The 12,771-nt window shown below is 38.0% G+C and overlaps 1 protein-coding gene across 1 annotated transcript; it reads left to right on the top strand.

Annotated features, from left to right (window-relative positions):
• The first annotated feature begins 456 nt into the window (after positions 1-456).
• On the top strand, positions 457-12,771 carry CCDC196 (coiled-coil domain containing 196). The gene is made up of 10 exons (XM_023230150.2): positions 457-638; positions 739-891; positions 2,199-2,295; positions 3,046-3,096; positions 4,780-4,857; positions 5,059-5,142; positions 5,665-5,724; positions 6,091-6,232; positions 12,326-12,384; positions 12,571-12,771. The coding sequence occupies exons 1-10, from the start codon at positions 589-591 to the stop codon at positions 12,688-12,690; spliced, it is 894 nt and encodes a 297-aa protein (XP_023085918.1). The 5' UTR covers positions 457-588; the 3' UTR covers positions 12,691-12,771.

The following is a 12,771-nucleotide window of genomic DNA, read 5'->3' as shown; positions in this document are numbered from 1 at the left end:
CTTCTTCCTTCTGAGGCCCCCAAAAGGTAGATGCTGTGTCTTTATCTTTTCTTTACTTGCAGAATCTGTCACTGTGCTTTACAGATAGTGGCATTTCACAGAGGTTTGTTGCCATGAAAGAACATGTTGATTAGTTGTTTATAATCAACTAGATTGTATCTAGTGTTACAATCTAGTTTACATTTTGTAGTAAATGTAGTGTTACAAACAACTAGTGTTGATGAGTTGTTTTTGACAGTCCAACATTTTCTAATACAAAAGGAATTCCATAATGTAGATATGATGTGATTCCATCCTATTCATTCAAAGACTTCAGAATAGAACTTTGTCATTTGCCTAGATCTAAGGAAAGAACTGATCAGATGTAGTTAGTATTTCCAGTCAACAAATTGCCACTGATGTTGAAATTACTTTAAAGACCTGTTGATTATGTGGTATTAGGGCCATTGTGACCTCGCTGTAGCTAAGATCAGTCCACTGCAGCAGGAGTTTCAAGAACAGCAGCACAAAAATGATGACTTAACTGGATAGGAAAACAGGCACATATTTTCAGGAAGGCCTCTTTATTCTTAGAAGTTACCCTTCAAGATGACAAGTGGTGCAAACTCTCCAGGATCTTACCTGCCCTCAAAAATAAGGTGGGTCTTTGATGGAAGATGCTAAATAGAAAAGAGGGTCTCTCTCTTTCTCTCTCTCAACCCAGGCTAAAGGCAGATATTATTGTGCCTCTTCCCACAGAAGTTCTAAAATAGATGACAACTACTTGAAGGAATTAAATGAGGACTTAATGCTAAGGAAGCAGGAACTGCTAGAGATGCTCAAACCTCTAGAAGATAAAAACAACCTCTTATTCCAAAAGTTAATGTCTAACTTGGAGGAAAAACAAATGAGGTATGGGCTCTTACTCTGGATTCCTAGAGGTAAAAAGGCTGGAGAACTTAATCTCCATAGGACTGGGAATAATTACTTACAAATGTTGTTTTGTCAATTACTAAAAGGTTTGGAAATTCAGCTGTAGTAGGCAAAGAATTTGTAACTACCAAGTCAGGGTGACAACAAATCCTTTATTTTCTTTTAGTAAATTAAACATGACTCAGCCCTTATTTCATGGGGCTAGTTATAACTCTTCCTCCCCAGGCTACCCATCCAAGAAGTAGTGAAAGGCCTTTAATAGCATTAGTTTACCATGGTCACACAAATGCTTTCTTGTGCATGATCACTTTAGAATAAATAACTCTGCTTTTTCTATGCCAAGCAGTGGAATGGCAGTATTTTCTAAGCCTAGGAGCCCTCTGACTTAAGGCACGGCCTCTCTAAATATACTAGGCAGCTGAAGTCTTAACTCTTTACCAGAGCACTCACTGTACTTGAGACCCACAAACTCTGTTTCCTTTCTAGTCTCAGAACATCTCACCTCAGTGAGTCTACCTTTATTCTACATCCTTATCATAAGCATCTTAAAGGACTCATATTTTTGGAGAACAAAACCCAGGCAGAAAGTTGTGGTCAAGCACCAGCTGCTTACAACTCAGCAATACAGACTTCTCTCAGAGCAAGAAACACAAAGGCTTAGAATTGTGTTCTCTCCTTAGAACTGGGGAGAAAAAAGTACAAGAACACAAACATAAAATAATTTACGCCTTTAAGGAATATTCTCTCTCACAAAGACTTGATTTTGATTCAGATTTTGTTCTAGTTGAATGGCTTGCATTCTCTGGGGCTGCGAAAGGATATCAGTGACTTCCCCAATAGACTCAAATGTCCTTATATGAATAAGCATGGAGGTGGGAGAAAGTGGACAGAGGACAGAGATGGGTTAGGAAATAACTCTGGGATTTATCCTAGAAGACAGTAGGTTCTTCAACCTCTTCTTAAAAAGGGGGTAGAATTACCCCTTCTTCTCCCAAAAGTCACACACTGCAACATTCTTCCGAGGGGGTGGAAAGGACTCTCCCTGGCTGTTGGAGACCTAAGTTTTAAGCATTAAAGAGCACAGAATTCATTCTAGAGCACATAGATAGGCAAATGTCAATTAGAAATGGAAACATCTTAGTTATAGAGATCTTCTATTACCAGAAGGGCTTCCATAACTCCTGAGATTTCAGTCCCCATCTAACTTTCATGGTAGAGTACTTTCTGACTGGTTGTATTACCCTTAAGGAGGTATGTATGTTTTATGATGCCTCTCTTTCTTCTAGTCTTCAGATCATGAGGCAGATCATGGCAGGGAAGGGGTGTGAGGAATCCTCGGTCATGGAGCTCCTTAAGGAAGCAGAGGAGATGAAACAGAACCTGGTAAGAAGTTGGAGGTACTCCAGCAACAGCCTCCTGAATAGGGATCAATTCCACTGCAGTGTCAGAGGTGGAGAGAAAGACAGAGTACTCATCTGTGGCATCTGATGCTCCAACACACATATCTCCTTGATCTAGAAAGTCCAGGGTGACCCAAAGGGAGTCAGATGGAATGTTGGGAAGAACAGGACTAGCTAGCAAAAATTCTATTCTTTGACTTTTTAAAAACTTTTTATCTAGGGAGTTAATGAATATGACCATATTAACTCTTCATATTTCAGAAAGAATAGTAAAATATCTGCTATAAAGAATAGAAAAATACCTATCAAAGTAAAAGAAAATAAATAGTTTGCTCTATGGGATTCTTGTAAGATTTTCTTTTAATCGGCAATGTAAAGGATGTTAAAAATTAAAAATTAGTGGTCTAAGCCCCCAAGAAATGGTCATATAAGAACATCTTAAGTGTTAGGAACTCATTTCTATAGATATTATCTCACGATTATTACAATTAAAGTTAATACTTAAAAAATAACTTGGATTTTTTATCATCATCATCATCATCATCATCATCATCATCATCATCATCATCTCTTATGCTCCTGGATTTGGGGTTAGACCCATTCATTGCCTTCCTCTGTGGTTTACTATGTCCCTGGACCCTTTCCCACCATTATCTAGTAACTTCTTCCAAACCCACTTCAATGGCTGGACAAATACATGCTTCTGTTTGTTTGGTTCTTCCCCCTCCAACAGGAAAGGAAAAACAAGATGCTTCAGAAGGAAATGGAGATGCTATGGAACAAGGTGTGCCTCTAAAGATCTATTGAAAGTATTGCCCTACAGATCACAAGGCAAAGAACGTCCCTTTCCTCTGGCCCCCATTCTCATTGTTTCATGTCCTTGCTTCCACCATGCCTCATTCCAATCCATTCTCTACACATTAGACAAGGTGAACTTTTTAAAACAAAGCATGTTACTCTTCTTATGAAAAACCTTTACAGTCACTAATTGTGGCATAATCTGGCTCTTGCCCACTCTTCAGTTTCCTCTCATAGATGTCCTTCCTTTGCTTTCTATGCAACTTTCTATGCCAAGCCTTTTCCTATCTCAAGGATTTTGCTCATCTTCCCTACTGCCTGTAATGCTATTTTCTCATAGTTGGCTCATTCTCATCCTTCAGGTCTCAGCTTAAATGTCATCTCCGTAGAGAGGCCATCCTTGTTTCTCCATGTAAAGTAGGGCATCTTTCTCCTCTTTTCTATTATATAACTCTGCTCATGTGCTCAATAGCACTGTTTATACTATAAAATTATTATTATTATTGTAGTATTACTTTTTAAATTGTTTCTTGTTTCCCTGCCTCCTCTGTATCTTCTCAAGCTCCTTCGGTATCTTGATTGCTTTGTCCGAATCTATAGCTCCTAGCACAATGCTTGGAACATAGTAGAGAATTGATAAATGTAAGTTGAATGAATAAACAAATGAATACCTAATTCTAATGCCCCTATAATTTTACAACAATCACTGCATTGTTTAAGATAAAAATATTAGGGCCTTTTGCTGGGAAATCAGAGCCAGGGAGTAGGGGGAAGGGGACAGGGAATTCCTTTGTTCCTTGTCTAAGACTTTGTCCAAGACTAATCCCTTGGGACCCAAGTGCTTCTTCACAGACTATGCAACTAGAAGAGTAGATTGTGTCTTGTGATATAAACAGGTATATAGTGTGATCTCTGTCTTTTTTTTTTTTTTCATCTCACTTTTCCACAAATAATCAGAATACCTCCAAGCCCTGCATCTCGTATTGAGATCTGCTCCAGGTTCGTGTGGGCAGTTACAAATTAGTTCTATGAATTGTCAGAAGTTTTAGTTCTTGGGTTCTTGAGTCCTTGTGATAGGAAATGTGCCAGCACAATTCCTCTATCTAAATCCAGCTTCTACAGAGCTCTCAAAAGGGACATCCATACACTTAACTCGTGATCAACTTTAGCTACTCATATTTTAGTAAGAAGACATAGAGAAGAGCAGCAAGCCTAGGGGTCAAGAACACAGGCTTCAGAATCAGAAAGATCTGGTTCAAATTCCAACTCTGTACTTTCCTAGCTGTGTGACCCTAAACAAATAACCTCTCCAAGTCTCAGTTTTCTCATCTATAACATGGAAACAAAAATGGTCCTCAAAGAACTGTGAAGATTAAATGAGAATGTCTATAATGTAGTACAGTAAGGAAAACGAGTAATGCAGTAAGTAGCTTAGAGTAGTGACTGGCTAAGGGTCCAGCTAATAGTTTTCATTCCTATAAGGTACACTCAAGGGACCGAATGAAAGAAGGGCTCACTACATTCTGACCTCCCTTTGGTAGTACACTTTTCATGCCAGGCCCTGAGAAGCTGCTGACAGGCAGGAACCAAAGCCTTGACCCATACTGGTTTTCCACTTCCCTCTTTAATTTCCACTATTTTAAAGCTTTGCCAAAATGTCTTTCCACAGACATTCGAGGCAGAAGAACTCAGTGATCAACAAAAAGCACCACAGATAAAAAACAAGGCAGACTTGCAGGATGGAAAGGCAAGTGGACTGCATGTACTTAAAATTTCAAGATTGTCAATGTCACACAGCTGGAAACAGCCTGCTGACAATCAGGGCTAATTTGGGTAGGCAGAAAGGTAGGACCTGGGTTTTTAGGGTTAATTAGATTTATGACCTGCTGAGACATTGCACTTCTTTCCTGGAACCTCTTATTCCTTTAGCTCTCTTCTTTCATCCCAGGCTCCCAAATCCCCCTCATCACCTAGAAAGACTGAGAGTGAACTGGAGAAATCATTTTCAGAGAAAGTGAAGGATATAAGGAAGGTGGTACAGCCATTCTGAATGGTAGTGGCCTTTAGAACTAGTAAATTAGAAAACTTTAATGTTGCAGTAATTTGCCTAAGCTATGGTGTGCTCTTGGACCAATTTTTATAGATTTGGTTCCCCTGTGATACTATATTTGAGTCAGAGTGATATCACAAGTTTCTGGGAAATCATATTAGGAAAAAGTAAGAGAAGCTATAATAACAATGATAACTCTGCAACAGCTAAATGCTGTCAGAACTCCTGTTCATTTGTCTTTGAAAATGTATTCAGTTTTTCAGGTATTATGTTTGTATCTCATCTTCCCATAACCAACTCACCAACAGAAAATAACTCTATTCATTTGGCTTTTAGAGGGTGGCTTGTACAGTTGAGGCCAATTAAGAGAATCGTGCAGTTAAAGTCAATTTAATAGTAAATCTGTGACACTATAATTTTGCTATAAGGCTTTTGCAGCATATTGAGAAAACTGATTTCTGATCTCAATTTGCTTTGTCACCCAGAGGCTCTTTCTTCCACCAGGAAAAGCAACAGAGGAAAATGGAATGGGTCAAGTATCAGGAACAAAACAACATCCTTCAGGTACTAAGGTCTTCCAAGGCTGGATATAGGATGCAATTTCATTCATATAATACAAAGGTTTTTAGCTGCATATTGTGAAGCCCAGTCCCCACATCCTAGATTACCAATTGCCCTACTAAAACAAATGTGTCATAGAAAGATAGCTGAAGGTACCTATCTCTGAAATTGGAATAAATGGTATTTCTTCCTATGTTCTTGATTTTGTTCTATTCTAAATGGGGAAAAATCACAAATACTTTCTACCCAACTTTTAAAGACTGAGCATGATGGAATTACTTTTTAACTTCTGAGTAAAGAGGATTCAGGTAACAATGGATTCAGAGAAGCCAGTCTTATATGTGTAGTTTTGGAAAATGTTCTTTTCAGAATGATTTTAATGGCAAAGTGATTCAGCTGAGAATTGAAGCCTTGAAGAACTACCAGAAGGCCAATGATCTGAAATTATCACTGAATTTGCAGCAGAATTTTGAGCCAATGCAAGCATTTTTAAATCTTCCTGGGTCCCAAGGTAGGTAGAATATCCCAGGTACACAGTTTGAGATTTTGTTTTGTTTTATATTGGAGACCTTTACTTGTAAGTGAGCAACATAATGCCTGGCACATAGTAAGTTAAATGTTAGTAGTACAGTACCAATTTTTTTCATTATTTTTATTTCTTTCTTTATTTTGAGACAGGGTCTTGCTCTGTTACCCAGGCTGGAGTGCAGTGGCACGACTTCAGCTCACTGCTACCTCTGCCTCCTGGGTCCCAGTTCAAGCAATTCTCCTGCCTCAGTCTCCCGAGTAGCTGGGATTACAGGCATGCAACACCATGCCCAGCTAATTTTTGTATTTTTAGTAAAGACGGGGTTTCACCATGTTGGCCAGGCTGGTCTTGAACTCCTGACCTCGTGATCCACCCACATTCGACCTCCCAAAGTGCTGGGATTACAGGTGTGAGCCAGCGCGCCCGGCCTATCATGATTTTTATGACTCAGAAGCTTATGTACTAAGGCAAATATTCTCTCTAAGAGAATTGTTTTCCTTTGTAAAGATAAAGTAATATATTACATACTTAGCATATGTAGCTGATACATAGTTAGCACTCAATAAAATGTTTCCTTTCCACCTCATCCCCTTTTCTAGGAATTAGAATTGTTTGATCTTATTAATCTGGCTGGAATAGACTCTGCTACTTCAAAGCAGAAGGCCAAGGAGACAGACATCTGACAATGGTTGTGAATTTCATCCAGTTGTCCCTCTGAGAGTTTCAGTGATTCCCCACAGAATTTATGGCAATATTAGAGAAAATAATAGAGTTTATTAAAAAATAGAATATAGGGATGTCTCTGAGGACAGGGAAAAGGTTCTTAAATTTTCAAGTATCTATGAATATGAACTCCATTTTTTAAAAGGGATATGCAATGGGAAGTCATGGCCAAGGAATGACAATGTTCTATTAGTATCAGTATGTACGTTTCTAATTTCTTAGTCTTATTCTGTAAAGGGCTTAAACAGCTTATAAAAATCACAGTCAACACATAGGGTTAAATAAATATATGAGTAAATCAAAGAAAAGGGAAAATAAGTTGAAGCTGGGCAAATACACAAGAATGCATAATGGGAGTACTGTACAGCTGGCAGAGGTAGGCTACAAATTTGGTTCTGAATTTTCCAGTAAAAAGAAACATGGATTTGCAAAACTCATGAAATAACAACAAACCAATTAATTGCTCAGGAGAAACAGTTTTTCCTGGTGTTGAAATCTGAGAGAAATTTCTCCTCCAGGTCCATATAATGGTGGCAGGACATTGTTTGTGTGATGATAGTCGCTAATATCTTCAACAATATTTCAAAATAAATTCAGAATCCAAATTTCCTAGGTTGTTTCTCCTCTGTTCTTTGGCATAATCTGATAAAAACATATTAATCTGAATTTTTTTAAGTGATGAATTGACTGAAGATGATTTGATTCAGGTACATAAGACTCTCTGGTCTGGCTTGATCCACAGGTAAATTTTAGAAAACTAGAAGACTGGACTGACTATCCTTCAGGCAGTATTCCATGCATATTTTTCTTTCAACTTATGTTCTAATAAGAATTGGACAGCATAAAATTGGAAAGAAACCTGGAATGCAACCAGAAGCAGTATTAAATCATTAAGATACAAATTTAAAAGATAGAGGAGAAGAGGGTTATGAGGAAGACAGATAGGTCCCTGTTTTACTTCATTCAAAATTAGCTGAAGGTCATCTCAAGGGATCTATAGGGGAAAGAGCCAAAAGCTTTTTAGCTCCAGAATCAAATTAAGTCTAAATTAGTAAATAAGGGTTCCATTCAACTTGATTGTTTCAGGAGATATTTTTTCCCCTTGCATGTAAAACATTGAATCAACTTTGAATTGGAACAGCCACAGATTCACACCTTCTTTTCTCTGCTTTCCTTTTATGTTCCTGGAGAATTAAATGATAGGGTACCATACTGCTTAGTTACCACAGATTAATGTAGCCACAGGCAATGGATCAGTGTGTTATATTGATTCTGCATTCATTTAGCACTAATTATGGGCCAGTTTCATTTTCTAACACACGTATTCAAACTCTATAGGTTTGTTTAAGCCCAAGTGGATTTGAAATCTAATGGAGTCCTATATTTTGGTTAGGTGGCCTATTTTTTCACCTCTAGTATTTGATTATTGAAAAGAAGACAAATATTCTCTTCATAAAGGATTTTAAAAGTAATTATGTAAAGAAGTTAATACCAACAGTAATAATTTCTTAATGGTAGGTGTTGCAGTATTTTCCAACTTTATGTATCACTGGGGCTATTATTTATTATTTGCTGTTTACGTTGATTTATTTAGTTTCCTAAATGCATTCCTTGAAAGTAAAATTTTTATTACTATTTTAAATGAAGAATCAATATAGTTTTCCATAATAGAAGGCAAACTTCATAATAAATACACACAAAAAACAAGATTTTAATGTTCTAGAAAAATTTATAAGCCTGAGATCTATTTTATCTCCGTTAGGAAGCAAGATTAGAAAGACATAGAGAATTTTGGCCAGGCACGGTGGCTCATGCCTGTAATCCTAGCACTTTGGGAGGCCAAGGCAGATGGATCATGAGGTCAGGAGATCGAGACCATCCTGGTTAACATGGTGAAACCCCATTTCTACAAGAAAATACAAAAAATTAGCCAGGTGTGGTGGCAAACGCCTGTAGTCCCAGATACTCAGGAGGCTGAGGCAGGAGAATCGCTTGAACCTGGGAGGCAGAGGTTGCGGTGAACTGAGATCGCACCACTGCACTCCAGCCTGGGTGACAGAGCAAGACTTTGTATAAAAAAAAAAAAAAAGACATAGAGAATTTTAAAGAAAGCCAGCACCAAACTGCGACTTTCTCCTTGATGCCATCAAGTTTGAAATAATTGAAAAGGCAATAATTTTCTCACTGTGATTTATAGTATTTAATGCCACATTCCAACACTGAAACTTATCCCAATTGCCACCTAAAATCATCTCATCATCAAATTTTGGCAAATTGTAATTTAAGGAAAAAAGCACTGAATTTAGACTGAGATACATGAGTTGCAGGCCTTCCTCTGAGGCTCACCAGTTATATGACTTGGAAAGTCATTTAATTTCAGGTGAAAACCCGTCTCTACTAAAAACTACAAAAAACTAGCTGGGCGAGGTGGCGGGCACCTGTAGTCCCAGCTACTCGGGAGGCTGAGGCAGGAGAATAGCACCTGTAGTCCCAGCTACCTGGGAGGCGGAGCTTGCAGTGAGCTGAGATCCGGTCACCTGCACTCCAGCCCGGGCGACAGAGCGAGACTCTGTCTCAAAAAAAAAAAAAAAAAAAAATACAGACAACACTAACATGGAGTATGTTGACAACTTAATATCTTGCGTAACCCTCACAGTGACTCTATGAAAGGTATTATAGAACAAGAAACAAGCTCAGAGAAGCCAGGCTTCTGGCTCCATATTCAATCCTTATTCCCTAGATTATGCTACAAAATGGATGTGTAGAAGTATGTGAATGTGACTCTTCATGCCTCTTCTAGATCTAAATGCTATAATTTGAATCCAAATTTATTATCTGTTTATAATGTATAATCTTCCCAGTGAAGAATCATACTCCCTAAGGTTAATTTGTTGAGCAGGAGATTGGTAATTCTGTATTTAGCCCAGTAGGTGGCACCAACCACATCCAGGCTTCAAGTCCACAGAGTGGTAATTCAGGAACCATGAAATGCTGTGGGAGAGATCCGTCTTCTATTACTCTCAGGACAAAAGGTGCCACATTTATGTATCAAACGAAAAAAGGAAAAAATTTCTTGATGTTTTATCACACAGTCTTTTGGCAGCAAGGTATATTACTGGCAGCCTTGATTAGACCATGTTAAACTCAGTGTTCTGTTGCATCATTTTTACCTAGTATTTTACTCCCTGTACTACAGTTCTCTCCATTTCAAAAAAGTCACTGCCCACTTCCTCCACAATCCTTGTAGAATAGTGTTCCCTTCTACCACAGATAAATCACGTGATTGGGGCACTAAAATGAAAAATAAAAGAGAGTGTTTATTTGAAGTTTGTATACTTAATAGTGTTATAGGACAGTGTTCCTTCTTCTCTAGTTTCAAAAGAATTGAATTGTGCAAACCTGTCTTAGAGAAAGGGCAGAATATAATTTTGGACACACCTCTCAGTAAATCAGGGTACAGGCTCTTCTGTTCTAAGCATTTCCAAGTAGAGGAAGGGTTTACCTCAGTACCCTTAGCCAAGAATTCCTCCTCCCACTGTCCTTTGTGCTGGTTGGCTGAGTTGCAGTGGTATGATCTGTGTAGCTGGCAAAATACAATCCTGTGCTAATATTACTGATTTTGTTACACATCAACAAATCCCTACTTTTGAATTCCCTTGATGCCCAGGATGTGGCATTACCATCATCCATGTTATCTCTTTGGCATGCTGCATCACTTAGTCTGTTTACACCTACGGTGAAGTCTTTACTTTTGGTCTTTCTGGAGACAGGTGACATTTGAAAGGATTTACTTTCCCACCAGTGTAAAATTATAATTTGACTCAGGGTGTATTGTAGGCCCTCCCTAACTTCTACAGACTCCAGAAAGCAAGTTTGTGGACTTTGGCAGTCACCTATCTTAGAGAGCACAGGCGCTAAGCAATCTCTAAATTCAACTGAATTTCCCATCATATCTCCTGGTGTTTAAAGAAGAGGTTTATCTTCAGCAATGATATAACTTGTGTTAAGACATTTGATTCTGACAGCTTTGCTTTTCTCTCCTCCCCTCAATCCCCACCAACTCTTAGCATCTCCTTGAGGTCTTCTGAGAAAAACCTGAAGGTTGGATGTGAGTATCATGCTACACTTATAAATTCAGATGAAAGCCCAGCAAGGTGGGAAATGAATACTCTTGAAACCTTATTTACTCTCTAACTCCTTCTGTTCTGAAAGCAAGTCATTCTTCCTGGCTTTAACCTTTACTTCACTTTAGTATTTTTCTTCCTGATGGCTGAACTACACTTCAGCAGGTGCTGCTGAAGGGAAAATAGTAGTGTTAAGCTAAAATGTTGAAAGGCAGGGGCGGAAAACCACAGCTAGCTCAAATCCAGGTCCTTGATAAGTGGTACCGTTGCTTTCAAGTACAGGCTTTTTTAAGCTTTGAGGCAACATGAACCTTTTGAATGTCAAAGTTGGGTTTATGGTATTAATAGGTTATAAAGTTAATTTCTAAACGAAGTCATTCTTTTACTTCTTTAAGACCTCACAGAAATTCAGGGGGAGAAAAAATTCTTTTTGTTTTCCCTAAATATAAATTTTGAAGCTTGACAAAATAAACTGTACCCTTATTAATATTATTTTCATGGGTGACAACAAATTCCATAATTTGTGGGCATCACCCACTCAGGAGTGCAGCAGTATGTCTAGGAAAGTGTTATCATATTTAGCAAATAAAAAAAGGATACCCTATTAAATTTGAATTTCACCAAATAATTTGTAGTATGTGTCCCAAATATTTCATGAGATATATGAAACATTATTTGGTGTTTATATTAAAATTCAAATTTAACTGGGAGTCCCATATTTAAGTCTGGCAACTCTAATTTAGAACAGACTCACTATGGGTCCTATTGAGCACCCTATAATTCTCCCTTTTTCTCCTTTTCATTGCCTCCCTTCCCCTTCTCACCCTATGCCCGCCATTCTCTCTGCTTCCTCTTTCTCTTCCCCCATCTTTATCTTTTGTTGACTCTCCACTATCTACAATTGACCATTTTTGTGAAATACATCTATCTGGTTTATCTGAGGGTATGTATATATACACATAACTTATTATTCCACTTTTTCATTTACTTGCATATAATTCTTAAATGAATTTTCCCCCTGTGGGACATGAGCTCTAAACAGAAAAACAGTCTGCCACTCTAACTTCTTAAATATTGTTTGACAAAGTTATTTGCAAAAAAAAAAAAACAGAAAATTCACATCAATGCTAATACCCACAGTGAAACAAAACAAAACAAAACTAGTTTTTTGCTTTTTTTTTTTCCCCTCCTCAAAAGAAGCTCTTATTTTCCTAATGTTTTCCCTTAGATACTGTGGGCACTACAACTATGGACAGAGTGACTACTGGCAGAAATGAACACCAAGTGGTGAGAACTACTTTCTTTAAACAAACAAAAAATCATTTTAAGGGCTTGAATAGATAGTGGGTATAGATTTTTGCAATGCATTGCTTAACATATATTCTAATTTAATATTTTAGGAGATTTGCAAAGTGGGTGCTAGGGTACTCAATATTTTAGCTGTCCTTTTTCCTCTGTTTTTTCCTGTCTTAGAGAATTCTGGGAGCAAAGATCTACACAGAACAACAAGGAACTAAAGGAAGTCAGCCTGATGATGCAGGAGGGAGGCTCTTTTTTCTGAGGTCACTGCCAGATGAAGCACTGAAGAATTAGCAGGCTTTCACTCCATTTGCTTTGGACAGATTTAAAGACTAGGCACAGCCATTTGTGTTAATTAAAATCTCTCAAACCTTT

Source organism: Piliocolobus tephrosceles, chromosome 6 (assembly GCF_002776525.5).
Source record: "Piliocolobus tephrosceles isolate RC106 chromosome 6, ASM277652v3, whole genome shotgun sequence".
In the NCBI taxonomy this organism is placed as follows: domain Eukaryota; kingdom Metazoa; phylum Chordata; class Mammalia; order Primates; family Cercopithecidae; genus Piliocolobus; species Piliocolobus tephrosceles.
Note: the sequence above shows the minus strand (reverse complement) of the source record. Positions and strands in the feature narration are given on the sequence as shown.

Coding starts and splice junctions, on each gene's coding strand:
- CCDC196 (XM_023230150.2), top strand. CDS start 589: ATGACAAGTGGTGCAAACTCTCCAGGATCTTACCTGCCCTCAAAAATA. Junction 2,296..3,045: donor AGGAGATGAAACAGAACCTG/GTAAGAAGTTGG, acceptor CCCCTCCAACAG/GAAAGGAAAAACAAGATGCT. Junction 3,097..4,779: donor TGGAGATGCTATGGAACAAG/GTGTGCCTCTAA, acceptor GTCTTTCCACAG/ACATTCGAGGCAGAAGAACT.